At 40.9% G+C, this 17,736-nt stretch overlaps 1 protein-coding gene across 2 annotated transcripts in view; it reads right to left on the reverse strand.

The window, feature by feature from the left end:
• Positions 1-17,736, reverse strand: part of OPHN1 (oligophrenin 1) — a 278,254-nt gene that overhangs the window by 16,065 nt on the left and 244,453 nt on the right. For both annotated transcript variants that reach the window (XM_069100409.1, XM_069100408.1), the window contains exon 19: positions 10,336-10,483. In XM_069100409.1, coding sequence (XP_068956510.1) covers positions 10,336-10,483 — 148 coding nt within the window. The remainder of the gene's footprint in view (positions 1-10,335; positions 10,484-17,736) is intronic.

Consider the following 17,736-nt stretch of genomic DNA (forward strand, 5'->3'; position numbering starts at 1 on the left):
CTTACACTCTCTGCACACAACTGTTGAGTCCTCAGAGTCAGTGCCGACTCATTATAAGGTCATTTGTTGTTCAGTTGTGTCTGACTCTGACCCCTTTTGGGGTATTCTTGGCAAAGATTCTGGACTGGTTTGCCATTTCCTTCTCCAGCTCATTTGACAGATGAGAAAACTGAGGCAAACACGGTGAAGTGTCACAGACATATTTGAACTCAGGTCTTCCTGACTCTAGGCCTAGTACTTTATGCACTGCAGTGCATAAATAGAGTGCATACTAGATGCCCCGTGATAAGGTAATACTGAGACATTAATAAAAGTAAGAGACAGACAACATCATGTGGTTGCATAGCGCAGTGGGTAGGATCAAGCCTTGCAGTTGAGAAGATCTGGGTCCAAGTCTTCCCTCTGACCCATCTTGGTTGTGGGACCCTGGGCCCTCCTCAGTCCCGAGGCAGCTCCTAAGCCTGGGAGATGCAGAGGAGGGGCTCATCTGCCTTGGTGGAGAGTTTCTTAATCCTGAGAGTTTTTATACCCAGCCCCAAATAATAATAAATAAACGAATCAATTGATCAGTAACAGTCATAACAATAACAATAACACTCCATCTCCCATCTCTGCCCTTGCACTCCCCATGGCTTAAATGCTGTCCCACCAAACCCCCAACTCAGATTCCTCAGCCTTCTCCAAGAGGCCTTTCATGGTCCCCTCAATTGCTCAGGCCTCTTTTCTCTAAGGTTACTTTCTATCTACTCTATGTGGATCTTGTATATGTCTCCTCCTCCCCTATTAAGTTCCCTGAGGGCAGGGATTTTTATTGCTTTTTCTTTATATCCCCAATTCTTGGCACTCAGGAAGGACTAAAGTAACACCTATTGATTGACTGATGATGGTAATAAAATTTACAGTAATTTTTATGATAATGGTATGAGTTGGGTAGTCCATTTCACAGAGGGAACATGGCTCAGAGAAAGGTCAAAAAAGCTAAGAAGGGGCCAAGCCAGGTGTCAAACTCAGGCAGGTCTTTCTTCCGACTCCCCAGACTGAAGTTCCTCCTTCTTGGCCAAACTTGCCACCCCCACCCTTCCACCAAAACTGGTTTGCCCAAATGCCGTTTTCAGTTCCTCATATTTCAAGGCAATAAAGATAATCTCTATGTGGTTGGCCCCCTTCCCCCCTTCCACAAACATTTCTTCTCCTGTTATTTCCTATATAGAATTGACTGTGGGAGGGGGTGTTCTGCAGCACACCAACATTTAGAAGGTGCTGACAATACTTGCAGCCTGGAATTTCATTGGTACAGGGAATTCCGGGATGAGGAAACCCCTCCTACCAATACAATTCAGTAGCTGGTCTGTCAGTGATTGTGTACGTTCTACATTCCTGGGCTCCTTCTCATTCTGGCATTCTGTGAAGTCTTCAATAAAAAAATAGCTGCTTTCCTTTCCTGGAAGGACAGAAACCAGTTAGAATTGAGTAGTCCTGGAAAATCTGGACTGTAATGAAGGAATAAGATACCATGTCTCAGGACAGAAGTCAATGTGCCCACTTTGACACAGTAACAACTCCTGGTAGTCACCAGGCCCCAAGGCCTCCACCATAGATGCAGCACCTGGCCCAAAAAGGACATTTCCAGAGACCTAAAATGATTCCATATGAAACCATTAGTCTCCATTTCATACTAAGTATATAATAAGTCATGCACATGGCTTTCAAAATTGTCCAGCTTGCCCAGATTTCCTTTTGAATTTCCTTTGGTTCCATACATTTGTTAAAAATGTTAGTGATTCTCCTTTTCTGACAATATTCCTGACCCCTCACTTCCCCCCCATCCCCACTGAGAAAGATCATTATTTCCCTCTTACACTAATAATCAATTATTAAATAAGAATTAGGGTTTTCCCTTCTTATTTCCTCATTAGGAAACCAGAGCTATTCAATCTCTGAAGGACATTGTTGCTGAAGGTGGAGATTGCCCAAATCTCCACCATATCTGCTTTACAGTCCTGGCTGGGAGATCCCACCAAACTAGAAAATCTTACAAAGAATTTAATCTAAGATGAATTCTGGCAAATTGTGTTCCACTGGGTAGACTCAGGCATGTCTAGATTGCACAAGGCTGGGGTGGTCTGGGAGTAAAAGTGATCAGTCAGTCCCCCAGTCCCTCATTAGAATAGGTCCAACTCTCATTATAATATTCATTCTCTCCTTATTTGTTAACCAGAATTGATCTCTACCCTCAGGAAAACCCACTCTTCCAAAGGCAATGAGTGGGTTTCATGAGGGGTTTCTGGCATTTGAGAGTGCCACTCATCCCTTTTATTAATTATATGCTAGTAATAACTAATAAAATGATTAATTACCCAGAAACTGTCTCTTGAACTTTTTATATATCATACCACCCCATTAAAAGAAAAACCAAACCCTTGTAACAGATACAAGCGAATTCTAACCAAACAAATCGCCACAGTGGTCATGTCCAAAGGTATGCCCCTTTCTACACCTCAGGAGGCAGAAGAGTGGTTGTTTATCACACTGATCCAGGGTCTTACAGCTTTCAAGGTTGTCTTTCTTTACGATGTTCTGTTCCCCTTTGCTCACTCCACTCTTTTCACTACCCAAGATTCTCTGAAATCATCACTTTCCATCATTTCTTACTATGTAATAATATTCCATGACATTCATATGCCAGTCTGTTCAGTCATTTCCCAGCTGTCTAGAGGTCACCTAAGGTTATCTCCCCCATTTGATTCTTTTTTTTTCCTTTTAATCACCTCCTTAAAGATCAGGTATTACCTTCCCACTGAACTATCTTCCCCCCACTCCAGCCCCAATTGTTTTCCTGTTGAATCTGATGTCCCTAAAGTCCTAGTACAGTGTATTCAACCCTCTTGTGTATGCCTAGGATAGAAGTGAAGCTTATATAATGCCCATTCCCCTCCGCTCTTCCCCCATCTTGGTTTCTCCCCTTCTTCCTCCCATTTCCCCTCCTGTTTTCCCTTTTCAAATTCTCAGAGCAGAACCAATCTACCCCCAAGGACCTCTGTCTTTCTTACTTAACTCCTTCAATACCCTTTGAAAGCATGAAGGTTCTGTAGGACACATGTTTCTTTTCCCTCATTAGAACACTAATTCCACCCAACTGTTCAAATAAGTTTACCTTTCAAGATTTCTCTGCATTCATATTTGGTTTCCAAAATTCCTACTTAGCTCTGGTCTTTCCAATTAAAAAATGCTTGAAAGTCCTCTATTCTATTGAAGATCCACTTTTCATTGTAGGCTAATATACTCAACTTTGTAGGTAATTTATGCTTGATCAGAAGCCCATCTCTTTTTACTTTGGAAATATTGTATTAATAATACAAACAGCTGGTACTTATAGTGTTCTACAGGCAGGTATTGTGCTAAGGACTTCACAATTACTGTCTCGGGTGATCTTCATAATAACCCTGGGAGGTAGGTCGTTATTATCCCCATTTTATAGGTGAAGAAATTGTGAAGTGACTTGCCCAGGGTCACACAGCTAGTAAGTGCCTGAGTCTGGATTTGAACTCAGATCTTCCTGACTCCAGGCCTGGCACTCTAGCCAAAGAGCTATCTAGCCTTGGATTTCTCAGAGAACTTTAGATACAGAAAGCAGCCTGGCAAACCATTGAATTGAATACTCTTGTTTTCCAGAGGAGGAGACAGATCCAGAGAAGCTAGGGACTTTCCTAAGGTCACATTCAAGATTAGAGCCATGACTAGGATTAGGTCCAGTGCCCTTCCTCCTATACCATGAGGTCTGAAGAGAAAAGACTCTCACTGACCTTCCTGGCTTACACACAGACATAAGCAATAATAAGGATAGTCATGATTAATAATGTTGAGAGAGTGTGGTGCTGTAGACTGGGCACTGAATTTAGAGTCAGAGGACCTGGGTTTGAATCTCAGCTCTGCCACTGCCAACTTATGTGACCCTGGGTGAGTCACTGCCCCTCCATGCCTGTTTCCTCCCCTGTAAAATGAGGGGGGTTGGACTTGATGGTCCCAGAGGGCTGTCCCAGCTCTGGAGCTAGGATCCTCTGTGTGACCCTGAACAAGTCCCTCCCCCTCCTTAGTTTCCTCCTTTATAAAATGCAAGGGTTGAACCAGACATCCCTTGCAGAATTAAATCTGTAATCCTGTGGTGATGATAATAACTAACATCTACATTTCTCTTTACATACATGTTCTTTGAATGTCATAGCTCTGGGAGACAGGTCCTAGCAGTGTTATTAGGTTCCCTATTGATGACAGAGGTGACAGAGACTCAGAGAGATTTAGTAACTTTCCCATGGTGATATAAGCAATAAGTGTCAGAGGCAGAATGGGAACTCAGGTCTCCCTTAATGCCAAGTTGGGTCCAATGACTAGAATGCAGTGAAGAGCAGAGCAGAACAAGAGAATTAAAATATACAGTCTAGACTCTAGGAGTGGGGAACCTGTGGCCTCAAGGCCACGTGTGGCCCTCTAGGCCCTCAGGTACGACCTTTTGACTGAGTCCAAGTTTGGCAAAACAAATCCTTTTATTCAGGGGATTTGTTCTGTGAAGTTTGGATTCAGCCAAAGGGCTGCCCTTGAGGACCTAGAGGGGATTTGGTCTATGAAGTTGGGATTCAGCCAAAGGGCTGCCCTTGAGGACCTAGAGGGCATCTCTTCTATGAAGTTGGGATTCCGTCAAAGGGCTGCACTTCAGGACCTAGAAATTACAGAGTCAGGACCAAGTCCAGGCTTCAGTACTCCACTGTCTATGTGCTACTTAGGGAAAACTGAGGGCAAAGCTGAGAATTCAATGCCAGATTTCTGACTCCAGAGCCCAAGGTACATCTTATCCACCTGGAGAGAAATCATAGCAAATGGGAACTAATAAAGGCTTTAGGGATTCAAAAGAGAGCCAACTATCAGTGGATTCCAGATCTGGAGCCAGCCAATCCAACCCTCTCATTTTACAGAAGAGGAAACTGAGGCCGAGGAAGGGAAAGGGACTTGGCCAGGGTCACATAGGCCTTCAAATTCAACACTCTTTCCACTATACCAGACTTTCTCCTAAAATCCTTATACTATCTCCTATCCCCAGTTCATTCCAATACTAAGAATCAAAGCAGGCAAGTCCAAGAGGCTTGTTCCTGTTTCCAACAGTGGTGATATATCAGCTCTGATGCTCACATGGCCTTCCCCCCTCTGGTCCAGGTCATGGCCACATGTTTAGGCAGGTGGGGTCCTGACCCTCACCAGTCATCTTATTAATGTTTGCTCTTAGTCACAAGGTCAACTGCCTGAGGGAGGACGGATGTCTTACCTCAAATCTGTCCTCACTACAAGAACAAACAACCCAAAAGGGCACTGAGTCATACAGAGAATCACCAAATGTCAGAGCTGGAATGGACCTCAGAATACAACATTGAAAAGAGTCTAACCAGAAAGAAACTTTGGGCTCATCTGAAGCCAATAGGCTCATTCTGCAGATAGGAAAACAGAAGCTCAGAGAGGGATCTGCCCAAGGTCATACAGTCAGTTCATGGCAGAGGCTAGACTCAGACGCAGGCCTGTCCATTCTCTGTGCTCTTCCTCCAGCTGCACCTTTCACCTCACTAGCCATCACCAAACACCTCTTTGGACAGGACTTGTAATTTCTTCCCAGTGAGGAGACCCACTCGGCACTTTCTCTGCAGAGTTACACAGGCCTCCAAGGTGAGATGGGACACAGAGGACAGCCAAGAAGGACTCCCAAGGAAGAAGACATGCCCTGCAGTTCAGCCTAAGGACCACCCATCTGATTCCCCACAGCCAAGCAAATTCCTCACCTGGAAGAACTGCAAGGTGGCTAGGTAAGTGGCCATAACTAAGGAAAGGGGAAGGGAACAGAGCACCTACTATGTGCCAAGACACTGTGCTAAGTGCTTTACAACTATTTGTGAAGATCATCCTCATGACAACCCTGGGAGGTAGATGTTGTTATTATCCCCACTTTACAGATGAGGAGACTGTTTGAGACAGGGATGAAGGGATTTTTCCAAGGTCCTACAGCTAGGAAGTGTCTGAGGTTGGATTTGAACTCAGGTCTTTCTGACTCCAGACCTGGCACTCCTAGTGGCCCAACTAAGTGCAATTCCTCTTGAACACTTCAAACCAGCAAGATATACACCAAAGTAAAACAACAGAAAATTGGGGCGGCTAGGTGGCACAGTGAGTAAAGCACCGGCCCCAGAGTCAGGAGGACCTGAGTTCAGATGTGGCCTCAGACACTTCACACACACACACACACACACACACACACACAAACTAGCCGTGTAACCTTGGGCAAGTTACTTAACCTCGGGCAAGTTACTTAACCTCAATTGCCCTCCAAAAGGCAAAACAAAACAAAACAGAAAATTAGGAGAAAGGAAAGAAATCACCCCAAGAAGACCTCCAAAAGAAAACCAGCATACACTGAACAAATTAATGATCTCAACATCTCATCTCCAGCCTCCACACCTTTTCCCTCTGCATCATAGACTCCCAAACTTCACTCAAGGTTTAGCTCCTATTAACAATCCTTTCTTGGCCACCCTTGGAATTACTGTACTCTGTCAAATTAGTGTGAATTACTCTGTCAAATTAGTGTGGATGTTTATAGGGATACATTTTCTATCGCCTCAAGTGAATTCTATCAAACATATAAAGAGCAATTAATCCCTACATTAAGTAAATCACTCCCTAGAATTGAGAAGGCGTTCTCTCAAGTTCCATTCATGGTACAAATGTGTGGTATTGATATTTTAATCAGGAGGAGGTAAAGCAGAGAAAACGCTATAGACTAATATCACTTATAAAGAATGATTCGAAAACCTTAAATTAAGCATTAGCAAAGACATATCAAAGATTATCATTATGACTAATGTGTAGTTATGCCAACTTATTAATCACATGACTAACAAATACAATAAAAGTCACAGATAAAATTAAATTAAAAATAGATTTAAAACCTTTGACAAAATACAATACTCATTTGTGTTAATAATAATAATAATAGCTGGGGCGGCTAGGTGGGACAGCAAATAGAGCACTGGCCCTGGAGTCAGGAGGACCTGAGTTCAAATCTGGTCTCAGACACCTGACATACTTACTAGCCATGTGACTTTGGGCAAGTCACTTAACCCCAATTGAGCTCCAAAAAGCAAAATAATAATTATAATAATAGCTAATATTTAAATAGCGTTTACTATGAGCCAGACACTATGCTAAGCACTTTACAATCTCATTTGATCTTCACTACGGTTCTGGGAGGTAGGGACTAATATTATCCCCATTTTACAGATGAGGAAAAAAAATGGTAAACAGAGGTCAAGTGACTTGCCCAAGGTCACAAAGCTAATAAGTGTAAAAAAAAAGATAAGTTGCGTAGAAATACAAGGGCCTTCCTTTAAAATGATTAAAAACATTTTTTGAATATCAAGAAGCAGCATTATTTGTAACAGATAAATAGATAAACACTGGAAACTTTCCCAAGGAGATCAAGAATGAAGCAAAGCTGTTCCATGTTTTCATTATTATGTGACACAGAACTAGAAATACTTGCTATATCAGACAAGAACAAGATATTAAGGAAATATACATTGGCAAAGAGGCAAAAATTATCTTTATCTGCAGATGGTTTACTTAGAGAAACCCAGAGGATAATGAAAAAAAACAATCAAAACAACTCACTGCCTCAGCAAAGTAGCAAAGATTCGAAATAAATCCACAAAATCATCATTTCTGTATGTTACTTTAAAAAAAGTCAGCAAGAGGAGAAAATCTATTTAAAGTTACTATAAAAACGCATAACCTACCATGACACCAAAAAGGCAAAAAACATAACTGCAAAGTAACATTTACCAAAATAAAGGAAGAGCTAAATATTTATAGTGATGTTCAATGTGAACGGCTGGCCACGCTAATTTAGTGCTATGCTAAAACATGCAGGAAAAGTAGGAGAATGTATAAACAATAGCAAAATTCATATTGCATAGTCAAATGAGGAGAATATCAAGGGAATTAAAGGGAAAGAGGAAGAATAAAGTAGTCTTAGCATTACTGAGTCTCAAATTATATTATAAAGCAGTAATTATTAAAACTATCTGCTACTACAACCATGAGAATGTTATAACAGCAATATTGTATGATGATCAATGGTGAAAGATGTAGCTACTCCAATGGAAACAATGATCCAAGACAAGTCCAAAGGACTTAGGATGAAAAAATTCTCTCCATGTCCAGAGAACTGACAAACTTTGGGTGCAGACTTAAGCATATTATTTGTCACTTTCTTTATTTTTCTTGCTTTCTTTTGTAACATGGTTAATGTGGAAATATGTTTTGCATGACTTTGCATGAATAATGGGTATCGTATTGCTTGCCTTCTCAAAGTTCCAGAGAAAGGGAGAGAATTTGGAACTCAAAATTTAAAAAAAAAAGAATGCTAAAAAAAGTAAATAAAAGAAATGTATAAAAACAACCCATCGGCTACTGATTTAAAAAAAAAGATAAAGCTAGATCAGTGGAATAGACTAGATAAAGAAGATCTAGAAGCAAATATTTAAAGTAGTCTTGTGTTCAATAAATGAGAATACCAACTATTAAAGGACGTATCATTTATCCAGCAAGAATTGCTGGAAAAACTGGAAAGCTGTTTGGCAGAAAATAAGTTTAGACTAGCATCTAATACCATGAACCACAAAAATTTCAAATAAATAATCTAAATATTAAAATTTACATCATAAAAAGATTGGAGAAAAATGGAAAGTTGTATCATTCACCACTATAGAGAGCAGAATTCCTAAACAGCTGTTTATGATGAAATGGTGGAAGAGATCATAAAAGACAAAATATACAATTTTGAGTATATCAACTTAGATTGCAGAATGATAGATTTAGAGCTAGGAGAGACCGTGGGAATCATCTAATCCAACCCCCTCATTTTATAGGTCAAAAACCTGAGGCCTAGAGAGTTTTAAGTGACTTGTTCAAACACACAGAGGTAGCAGGTAGAGCCAGGATTCAAACTAGGTCCTCTGACTTAAAATCTAGTATTCTCTCAAGGCTTTTGCATGAACAAAATCAATGTATCCAGAACGAGAAGAAAAGATGAATGTTATTAAAAAAAATAAGCTTTACATCAAACATTTCTTATGAAATTCTGACATCCAAAATCTACAGGGAATTGACACAAATCTAGAAGACTAAGAGCCATTTCCCAAAAGATAGTCAAAGAAATAAACCTTTTGTAAAAGAAGAAATGCAAACTATCAACAAATAATATGAAAAATGGTTCAAAATCACTAATGTTAAAATGCAAATTCAAACAACTGTTAGTCATTAAGTTCGATCACATAAAATTTGTGATGGTAGAAGACAGAAAAATATGGGAAGGACTATGGGAAAGCAGATGTGTTAATTCACTCCTGGTGGAAATGTGAGTTGGTGCTTCAGTTCTGGAGAAAAATTTGAAATTAAGCAATAAAAGCACCAAAATGTTCATACCCTTCAATTTATCAGCCCTTTCTTTGGCTTTAGAGACCAACAAGATTGGTGACAGAAAGAAAAATCCCACAATATACTAGGAAGAATTCTTTGTAATTGCAAAAACTTAGAAACAAATAATATGTCCATCAAATGGAGAATGGTTGAACAAATTGTAATTTACGGACATAATGAAATATCATTGCATTATGAGGAATTCAAAGAAACTTGAGAACACTGATGAAATGATGTAGCCTGGGTTAAACATGAACAGGAGGGAAAGTACACACAGACTCCTAGTGGTAGGCACCTCACAGGGCCTCAAGCCCTCTACCTCTCTTATGTGTTTTAATACGTTAGAGGCACCACTTCCAGAGAGAGAAGTGATGGGCTAAGAGGGCACATTGAGGCATATTTTCAGGAAGGAAGGGGGAAAGCAGGGGCCATGACCAAGGCAGGGATTTGTTTTACTTGACTATATATGATTATAATTTCTTTTTTTTGTTTTGTTTTTCTTGTCTTTTCAATTGGGGGGAAGGTGCGGGGAGCTAAAAATCAAATAAGATTGAATTTTTAAAAATAAGTAATGGCCACCACCTTGGCAGGATCTCAGATTCTTTACTGGCCTCTGGGGGAATAGCACTAAGTTCAATTCTATCACAGAGGCCTGGTAGCCAGCTGTCTTACTAGGCCTTCCCAGAGAAAAGCTGGGATATAAACTCCTGGCACCTTTTTTGTTGTTTTAGGCCCAAGAGAAGTGGATGGTTCCACTTTGTAAGTCCTCCATCTTTTCGATGAAAAAAGGCCACTCACTGTTCAGAAGCTGTTGGCACTGACCTTCATTTTCTTCCACTGAAGAAGTATAAAAAACAGTCCTTTCCCGCAGTGGGCGCTTAGAAATTGTGATGGGCTTGTGTCTTCTTGCCGTCACCCTGGGAGGAGGCACTGGAGGTGCAGCATTGTCCTCTGGTGGGCCCGAATAGATCTGTGGGGTTAAAAGATCCAGCAAACATTGAGAAAGATTCTAAGAATTGTTTAGAACTGGAATGGACCTTCGAGGCCATTTAGGCCCACCCCTCATTTCAGAAGACCTTCCAAGTCAGCCCATTCCCATTGTCAGACAGCTTGAATTATTAGGAAGATCTTTCTCATTTAGTAAGCCAGAATCTGGCTCTCTGAACTTTCCCCACTGTATCAGAGGCCACAGCTTCTATTATTGGTTGCCCAGGAAGAAAGGTAACAGAATACCGTGGTCAGAGGCATCAGGCACATAGCACACAGTTTAATCTAAGGGCACTCATTTCATGTGTTACCCATTTTTCCCACAGTGATGACATTGTCAGTATCTGTGCCAAAGGCTCCCCTAGCACCAGATGGACATAAACAGTGTACAAGGAATACCACCAAGACACACCCTTTGGCTTTCTGATTAAACCAACAGAGCCCTCAGAGAACCATAGAGAATGAACTCCATGAGACATCATTCTCCACAATGGATAAAATCTAGAGGCCTTTCCTATAAGATCAAAACTCAACCAAGGATGGCCATTGTCACCACCATTTCTTGACACAGTTATAAAAGTGCTAGTTGGGGAGCAGGTAGGTGGCACAGTGAATAGAGCACCAGCCCTGGTGACTCCAGGAGGACCTGAGTTCAAATCCAGCCTCAGACACTTAACGCAAAACTAGCCGTGTGAACTTGGGCAAGTCACTTAACCCCAATTGCCTTACATTCCCCCCTCCAAAAAGCAAAAAAAAAGTGCTAGTTGAGACAACAAAATGAGAAAAGGGAATCGTAGGAATGAGCACAGAAGAGGAAAGCAAAATTGTCTTCTTTGGTAATTGACAAAAATATGATAGTTTACTTAGAAAAGACTAACAGTTCAACTAAAAATGAAGAGAAACCATTAACCACTTCAGTCAAGCAGCAGGAAACAAAATAACCTACACCCAAATTGTCATTCTTTCTATAGATTACCAATAAAATCCAGCAGTCATTAAGAAAATGCCATCCAAAATAATTGCGGGTTATGTCTGGGAGTTCACCTACCAAGACTCATATAGGAATTATAGGAATATAACTATAAAACACTCTTTACAGAAAAAAAAGATGATTTAAATAACTGAAGAGCAATTCATTGCTTGGCACATAGTAAGCACTTAATAAGTATTCACTGAACTGAACTGAATTGATTGCTCATGGTTGAGCCATGCTAATATAATCAAAATGCCAATATTACCTAAGTTTTTGGGCGTTTTGTGTGAGACAGATTCAGTGGCATGCCAAACTACCCAAGGATTCACTTCAAAGAACTAGACAAAATAATAACAAAATTCATCAAGAATCTGAAGGGAATAATCAAAAGAAGTTAGGAAGGAAAGTACCAAATCTTCAACTGTTCTACAAAGTTGTAATAATCAAAACAATTCAGTACTGGGTAAGAAATCAAAGTTGATCAGTGGAGCAGATTAGGTCCGTAAGGCTCAGAAGTAACTGAATGTAACAGCATTGCATTCAGTAAACACCAGGACACCAATTACTGGGCTAAGAACTTAGTATCTGACAAAAAAACTCCCCAGGGAAATAGGTCTAGGAGAAATTAGGTCAAGGTCAACATCTCATACCACAATAAGCTCTAAATGGACACATGACCTCAATATGAAAGGTCATAGCATAAACTAATTAGTGGTGCAGGAAAGGAGATATAATGGACAGGGGAAAATTTTGTGGCTAAACATAAGTCAGAGAGGACATAGGAGATAAAATGGACAATTGTGATAACATAAAATTGAAAAGTTTTGGCACAAAAAAGATCAATACTGTCAGAATCAGAAGGGAAAGAAGTTAACTGGGAAGGAAAAAGGCCTTTTGTAGTAAATTTCTATGATAAAGGTCCTATACCTAAAATATATATCAAGCGATAAGTATTTATTATGTGTTTACTAAGCGTCAGGCACTATGCTAAGCACTGGGGATAAAAAAGTGGCAAAAGACAGTTCCTGACCCCAAGGAACTCACAATTTAACAGGAGAGACAGCAAGCAAATGATTATATACAAATAAGCTCTATACAGGACAAACAGTAAATAATTAAAAGAGAGAAGGTATTAGAATTAAGAGGCCTTGGGAAGGGTTTCCTGTAGAAAGTAGGATTTTAGCTGGGACTTAAAAGGAGACAGGGAAACACTCCAGGCATGGGGGACACAGCCAGAGACTATTCTTGGAGCAGAGAGATGGAGTATTTTGTTTGCGGGATGACAAAGAGGTCAGTGTCACTGGATTGAAGGGTATATAGCAGGGAATTAAGACTGTAAAGGTGGGGGTGGGGAGGAAGAAAGAGGGCTAGGGGATAAAGGAATTTGAATACCAAAAAGAGGATTTTCTATTTGCTCCTAGAGGCCATAAAGAACCACTGGAGTTTACTGAGAAGGGAAGTGACATGGTCAAATCTGTGCATTTTAGGAAAATCACTTTGGCCGCTAAATGAAGGGATGCTTTAGAGTGGGGAAGAAATTGAGGCAGGCAGACCCCCTCCCTCCTCTAGCAGCTATTGCAATAGTCCAGGAGTAGGGGTGATAAGGGGTGGCTGTGTCAGAGAAGGGGGGAATATGGAAGAGATGTGGCAAAGGCAACTGACTAGACGTGGAGGGGAAAAGACAATAAGGAGATTAGGATGAGTCATAGGTTTTGAGCCTGGGGGACCAAGAAGATGGTGGTGTCCTCAACAGTAATAGGGAAGTTGGAGGGGTGGGGAGGCAGAGAGAGTTTATGGGGAAAGATAATGAGTTCAGTTTGGGGCATGCTGAGTCTAAGATGTCTACTGGAAATCCATTTAGGGAATGGATATGAATATAGTTAAATAGCTGAAGGATATGAAGAAGCGATTTTCAAAAGAAGAAAAGCAAGCTATCAACAATCATAAAAATGCTCCAAACCACTAACAGAATTGGAAATTCAAAGAACTCTGAGATTCCACCTCCCAGCTACCAGCCTGGCAAAGATGACAACCAAATTGTATGGATCCTATAGGACCCCACAATACCACTAGTAGGCATATAAGTAGAAGAGATAAAAGACCTGGGAAAGGACCCTTTTGTCGGCTAGGTGGTACAGTGGGATAGAGTGCTAGGCTTGGAGGCAGGAAGACCCAAGCTCAAATTCTGTCTCAGATATTAACTTACTAGCTAGGCGACTCCAGGCAAGCCAGTTAAGCTTCCTTGATTTCATTTTCTTCATCTGTAAGATGATGATGGTTAGAGAAAGATCCCCTCCAACTCTAATCTATGACACTATGACTTCTGTGCACAAAAATATTTATAGTAGCACTTTTGTGGTAGCACAGAACTGGAAGCAAAGTGGGGGTGCCCATCAATTGTGGAATGGCTGGACAAATGAAGATTTATGAATGTGATGGGATATTACTGAGCCAGAAGAAAAGATGAAAAGCAGATTCAGAGAAAACTGGGAAGACTTAAATGAACTGATGCAGAGTGAAGTGAGCAGAATCAGGATGACAATTTAGATGACAACATTTTGAAGACAAACAACTCTGAAAGCCTTAAGAATGTTAATCGAGGCAATAGCCAACCATGACTCCAGAAGCCTGCTCCCCACCTTTTGAGAGAGAGGTGATGGACTGCAAGTATAGAATGAGATACATGTTTTTAGACAAGGCCAACACAATACAATTTGTACATATTTGGATTGGTGGATCTAAAGCTAGAAAGGGCCTCAGAAGCCATCTCATCCACCCTCCCCCCCACCATTTTATAGAGGAGGAAACTGAGGTCTAAGGAGGTGAAGGGACTTTCTCAAGGTCACACATAATAAGTATCAAACTAAGGCACTGTGAGGCACTGTACTAAGCTCAGGGGATACAAAAAAATGGCAAAAGACAGCCCCTGCCCCCAAGGGGCTCACAATCTAATGGGGGAGATAAGAATCAAACAATTATGAGACAGGATTTGAATCCTTGTCCTCTGATTCCAGAATCAGAGCTCTTCCCACTGTATTTCCTTCCTCATCAAGGGAAGTCTTTTACTTTTTGTTACAAGGTAGAGTTTTTATTTAGTGAAAGGAGAGTTATAGTGATGCCCCTCATAAAAGAGCACCAATGAAATATTTAAACAGTACAGAGAAGGGAGCAGAAGGACAAGACAATAATGTCAGTGTTGGTATTCTCACCATCAGTTTGATGTACTCTTTATAAAAAGCTATACAAGGTAAATTCCGTTTCAAGTACAATCCACTTTTTTGGTCCTTCTTTGTTTATGGAGATAATTGTGTTTGTTTATAACTATCAACTTCATAATAAAAAAAATTAATATTAAAAAGATTGCTCCCAAGCCTTCTTCCATGAGAGCTGCTCTGCTAATTCACCATGGAGTTTCCAAATCACCAGTGTCCCTATCCTCCCAGAAGATTAACCAGGTTAACCAGGGCTCAGCCAATCACTGCCGCCTCCAAAGTAGCCTTCCCTTGAAGTGGGTTTTTTAAATTTTGTTTTTCTTTGCTATTTTCTCCCGTTTCTCTGCCAGGTCTGAATATAAATGCCTAGGACTTTAACCTGAGGCAAATGCAATGGCTCCAGTCCTAGGCTTTAGGGTTTTCCAGATGATGCATCAGCTCACTCCCTCCCTTGTTCCCAGCAAGCACCTGCTTACTTATTTACTCCTGAAAGGGCATAGTGATCTGCCAATAGGAAGAGAGAGGTGTGCCAGAAAGAATACTCAAATGGATGCACCAAGGTCTAAGTTCTAGTCCTGGCTCAAACACTCACTAGCTGTGAGAGATGTTCTGGAAAGCCCCTTTGTTACTCTGTAACATTTCATGGTCTAATGTCTGGACCTTTTCCCTGCCCTCAAGGAACTTCCATTCTACTAGGAAGACACAAGATACATAGAAGACTGTTATCTAGGGAAGGGAGTCCTGGTTTGGTGAGTCACAGGAATGGTGAATGGAGCTGTGGGGCAAGAGACTGCTTGTTCTACATGGTTCAGTAGCAATGGCTGTACTGATTTGATTTTTTTTTGCTTTTTTTTGGAGAGCAGTTGGGATTAAGTGACTTGCCCAAGTCACATGGCTAGTTTTTGTGTTAAGTGTCTGAGGCCGGATTTGAACTCAGGTCCTTCTGACTCCAGGGCCAGTGCTCTATTCACTGCAGTGCCACCTAGCCACCCCCATGATTTGATTATTATTTCCAGAGCAAGAAGGAGAAACCAAAGGCAGGAAGAAGGGGAAAGAGTTTAAAATACTAAGAATACTAAGGTTCTGTTCAGCTGAGATAGTCCACATTTTCAGGTTCCTCTCATCTGGGAAACTCTAGGTTCACATTTATTTGATGTTTTATGGTTTACAAAGCACATTCCGGGGTTGCTGGGAGAATCAGATGAGATAATATAAAGCCCTTTCCAAACTTTCAAGCTCTATATAAATGTCAGTTGTTATTATTTATCCTTTAACTGAGAAGCTCCTATATAAACACAAGAAAAGTTAAGTTAAATAATGAGACAGGAGACAAGCAACAGATAACGTCATAAGGCAACATATGCCCATGACTCCACAGACGACTCTCAAATCGCCATCTCCCACCCTCCTTTCTCCTCTGAGCTGCATCTCCAACAGCCTCTTAAACATCTCCCATTGCACGTCCCATGAACTCCTCACACTCACCTTGGCCCAAACAGGCCTTGTTACCTCTCTCCATAAAGCCACTCTTTCCTCTAATTTCTGAAGTATGACTGAGAGTACCAGCATCCTTCCAGATCCCAGGTTAACAAGCCTGGCATTGTCCTCTACTCATCACTCTGCTCTCATTCCCCACCCACATGCAATTCATAGCTTCAACACACTTCCCATCCTTCCCTTTTCCTGTCTTATGTCACAACCACCTAAATGCAAGTCCTCTCCTGGGTATTATTGCAATATCCTCTTCACTGGTTTCCCTGCCTCCAGCATGGGCTTGAAGAAGAGACTGTTGGCAAGGAAAGGGTATAGGATCACAGAATTTAGAATTTGAAGGCACCTTTAAGATTCCACCAAATGACTTGAGGGGAGGAGATAGGGAAGCCAGAGGAAAGTTGGGAGGAGCTTTGGACAGTTCTAGTTAGGAAAAATAGGATAATAGCTAGCATTTTTATAATGCTTTGAGGCTTGCCAGATTTTACATATGCTAACTAATTTAATTTTGAATACAATTCAAACTTTCTAAAAGTCAACCAGAGAAAAAAAAATAGAGGGTTAGGTGTAATCATAGTTGCTGTGTGTAGCCTGGGGCTGGTTTGAAATGGGAAGATTGGGGGTCTCCTTGTATTTGTCTGCTGACCTATCTCATCAGTCGTGAGATGTCCAATATTAAACACTTTTGTCCCAGGACTTAACAAGCCCTCTAGCCTTCTATATAGCTCTACATTTAAAACCATGCAAAGAAATGCTAAGACTGAAAAAGTATAGACAGTTATCCCTTCAACTTTGCAGGGATTAGAGACATGGTGCCCCTTAGATCAGGAAAATCTGTGTGAAACTTTTGGCCCTCCCTCTGTACTACAGAAATCTTCTAGCTGTGTAGATTTCCTTCTCTCTTTTCTTGCTATTATACAATACAGTACTTATATTTTATGCATTTCTGAGTTTCTAAACTTTTTCTACGTTGTCTGCCTGGCCTTCACAGGTCTGTGACTTCCACAAAACTCCCCTCAAATTCCCATTTAATTTCTCATGCTGATGCATGATACATAGAAGCTGTGATTGGGAAAGTCGTGATGTGAAAGGAATAATTGTATTCAAGGTTATAAGAGTAGACAGAATGGTGTCTTGGGATGAGAAAAACAAAGCAGATGTTCCTGTGTTCTTTCCCCACAGATCTGTTTTCCTCTGACTACTCTGTCTCAAAACAACCCCATCCTCCTAAATTCCAAATCGACTCATTCTAGCACAGCCTTTTACGGATCTGGAAGGGACCCGAACATCAAGCAAGGACCCTAAGATTTTACCTGAGTAAATAAGTAAGCACCCTAGGAAGACTGGTAGTAACTTTGTCTTAGAAGGTAGCTCATGGATGGTGGCAGATAAAGAAAAAAAACTAAAGAAAACAACTTTTCAGATTAATACCATCCCTTTTCTCAACAGAAATAATGAAAACCACATGTTACAGCTGACATTTCTATCCATGTACCCTGTCCTCCAATGAGTTTAACCATTGAAACAATCGTAGCAATGAACAAACACTACAAACCTTTT

The sequence above is a fragment of the Petaurus breviceps genome, unplaced genomic scaffold (assembly GCF_028583685.1).
Source record: "Petaurus breviceps papuanus isolate PSGF00001 unplaced genomic scaffold, PetGlider_PUasm1.0 400, whole genome shotgun sequence".
Taxonomy (NCBI): Eukaryota; Metazoa; Chordata; class Mammalia; order Diprotodontia; family Petauridae; genus Petaurus; species Petaurus breviceps.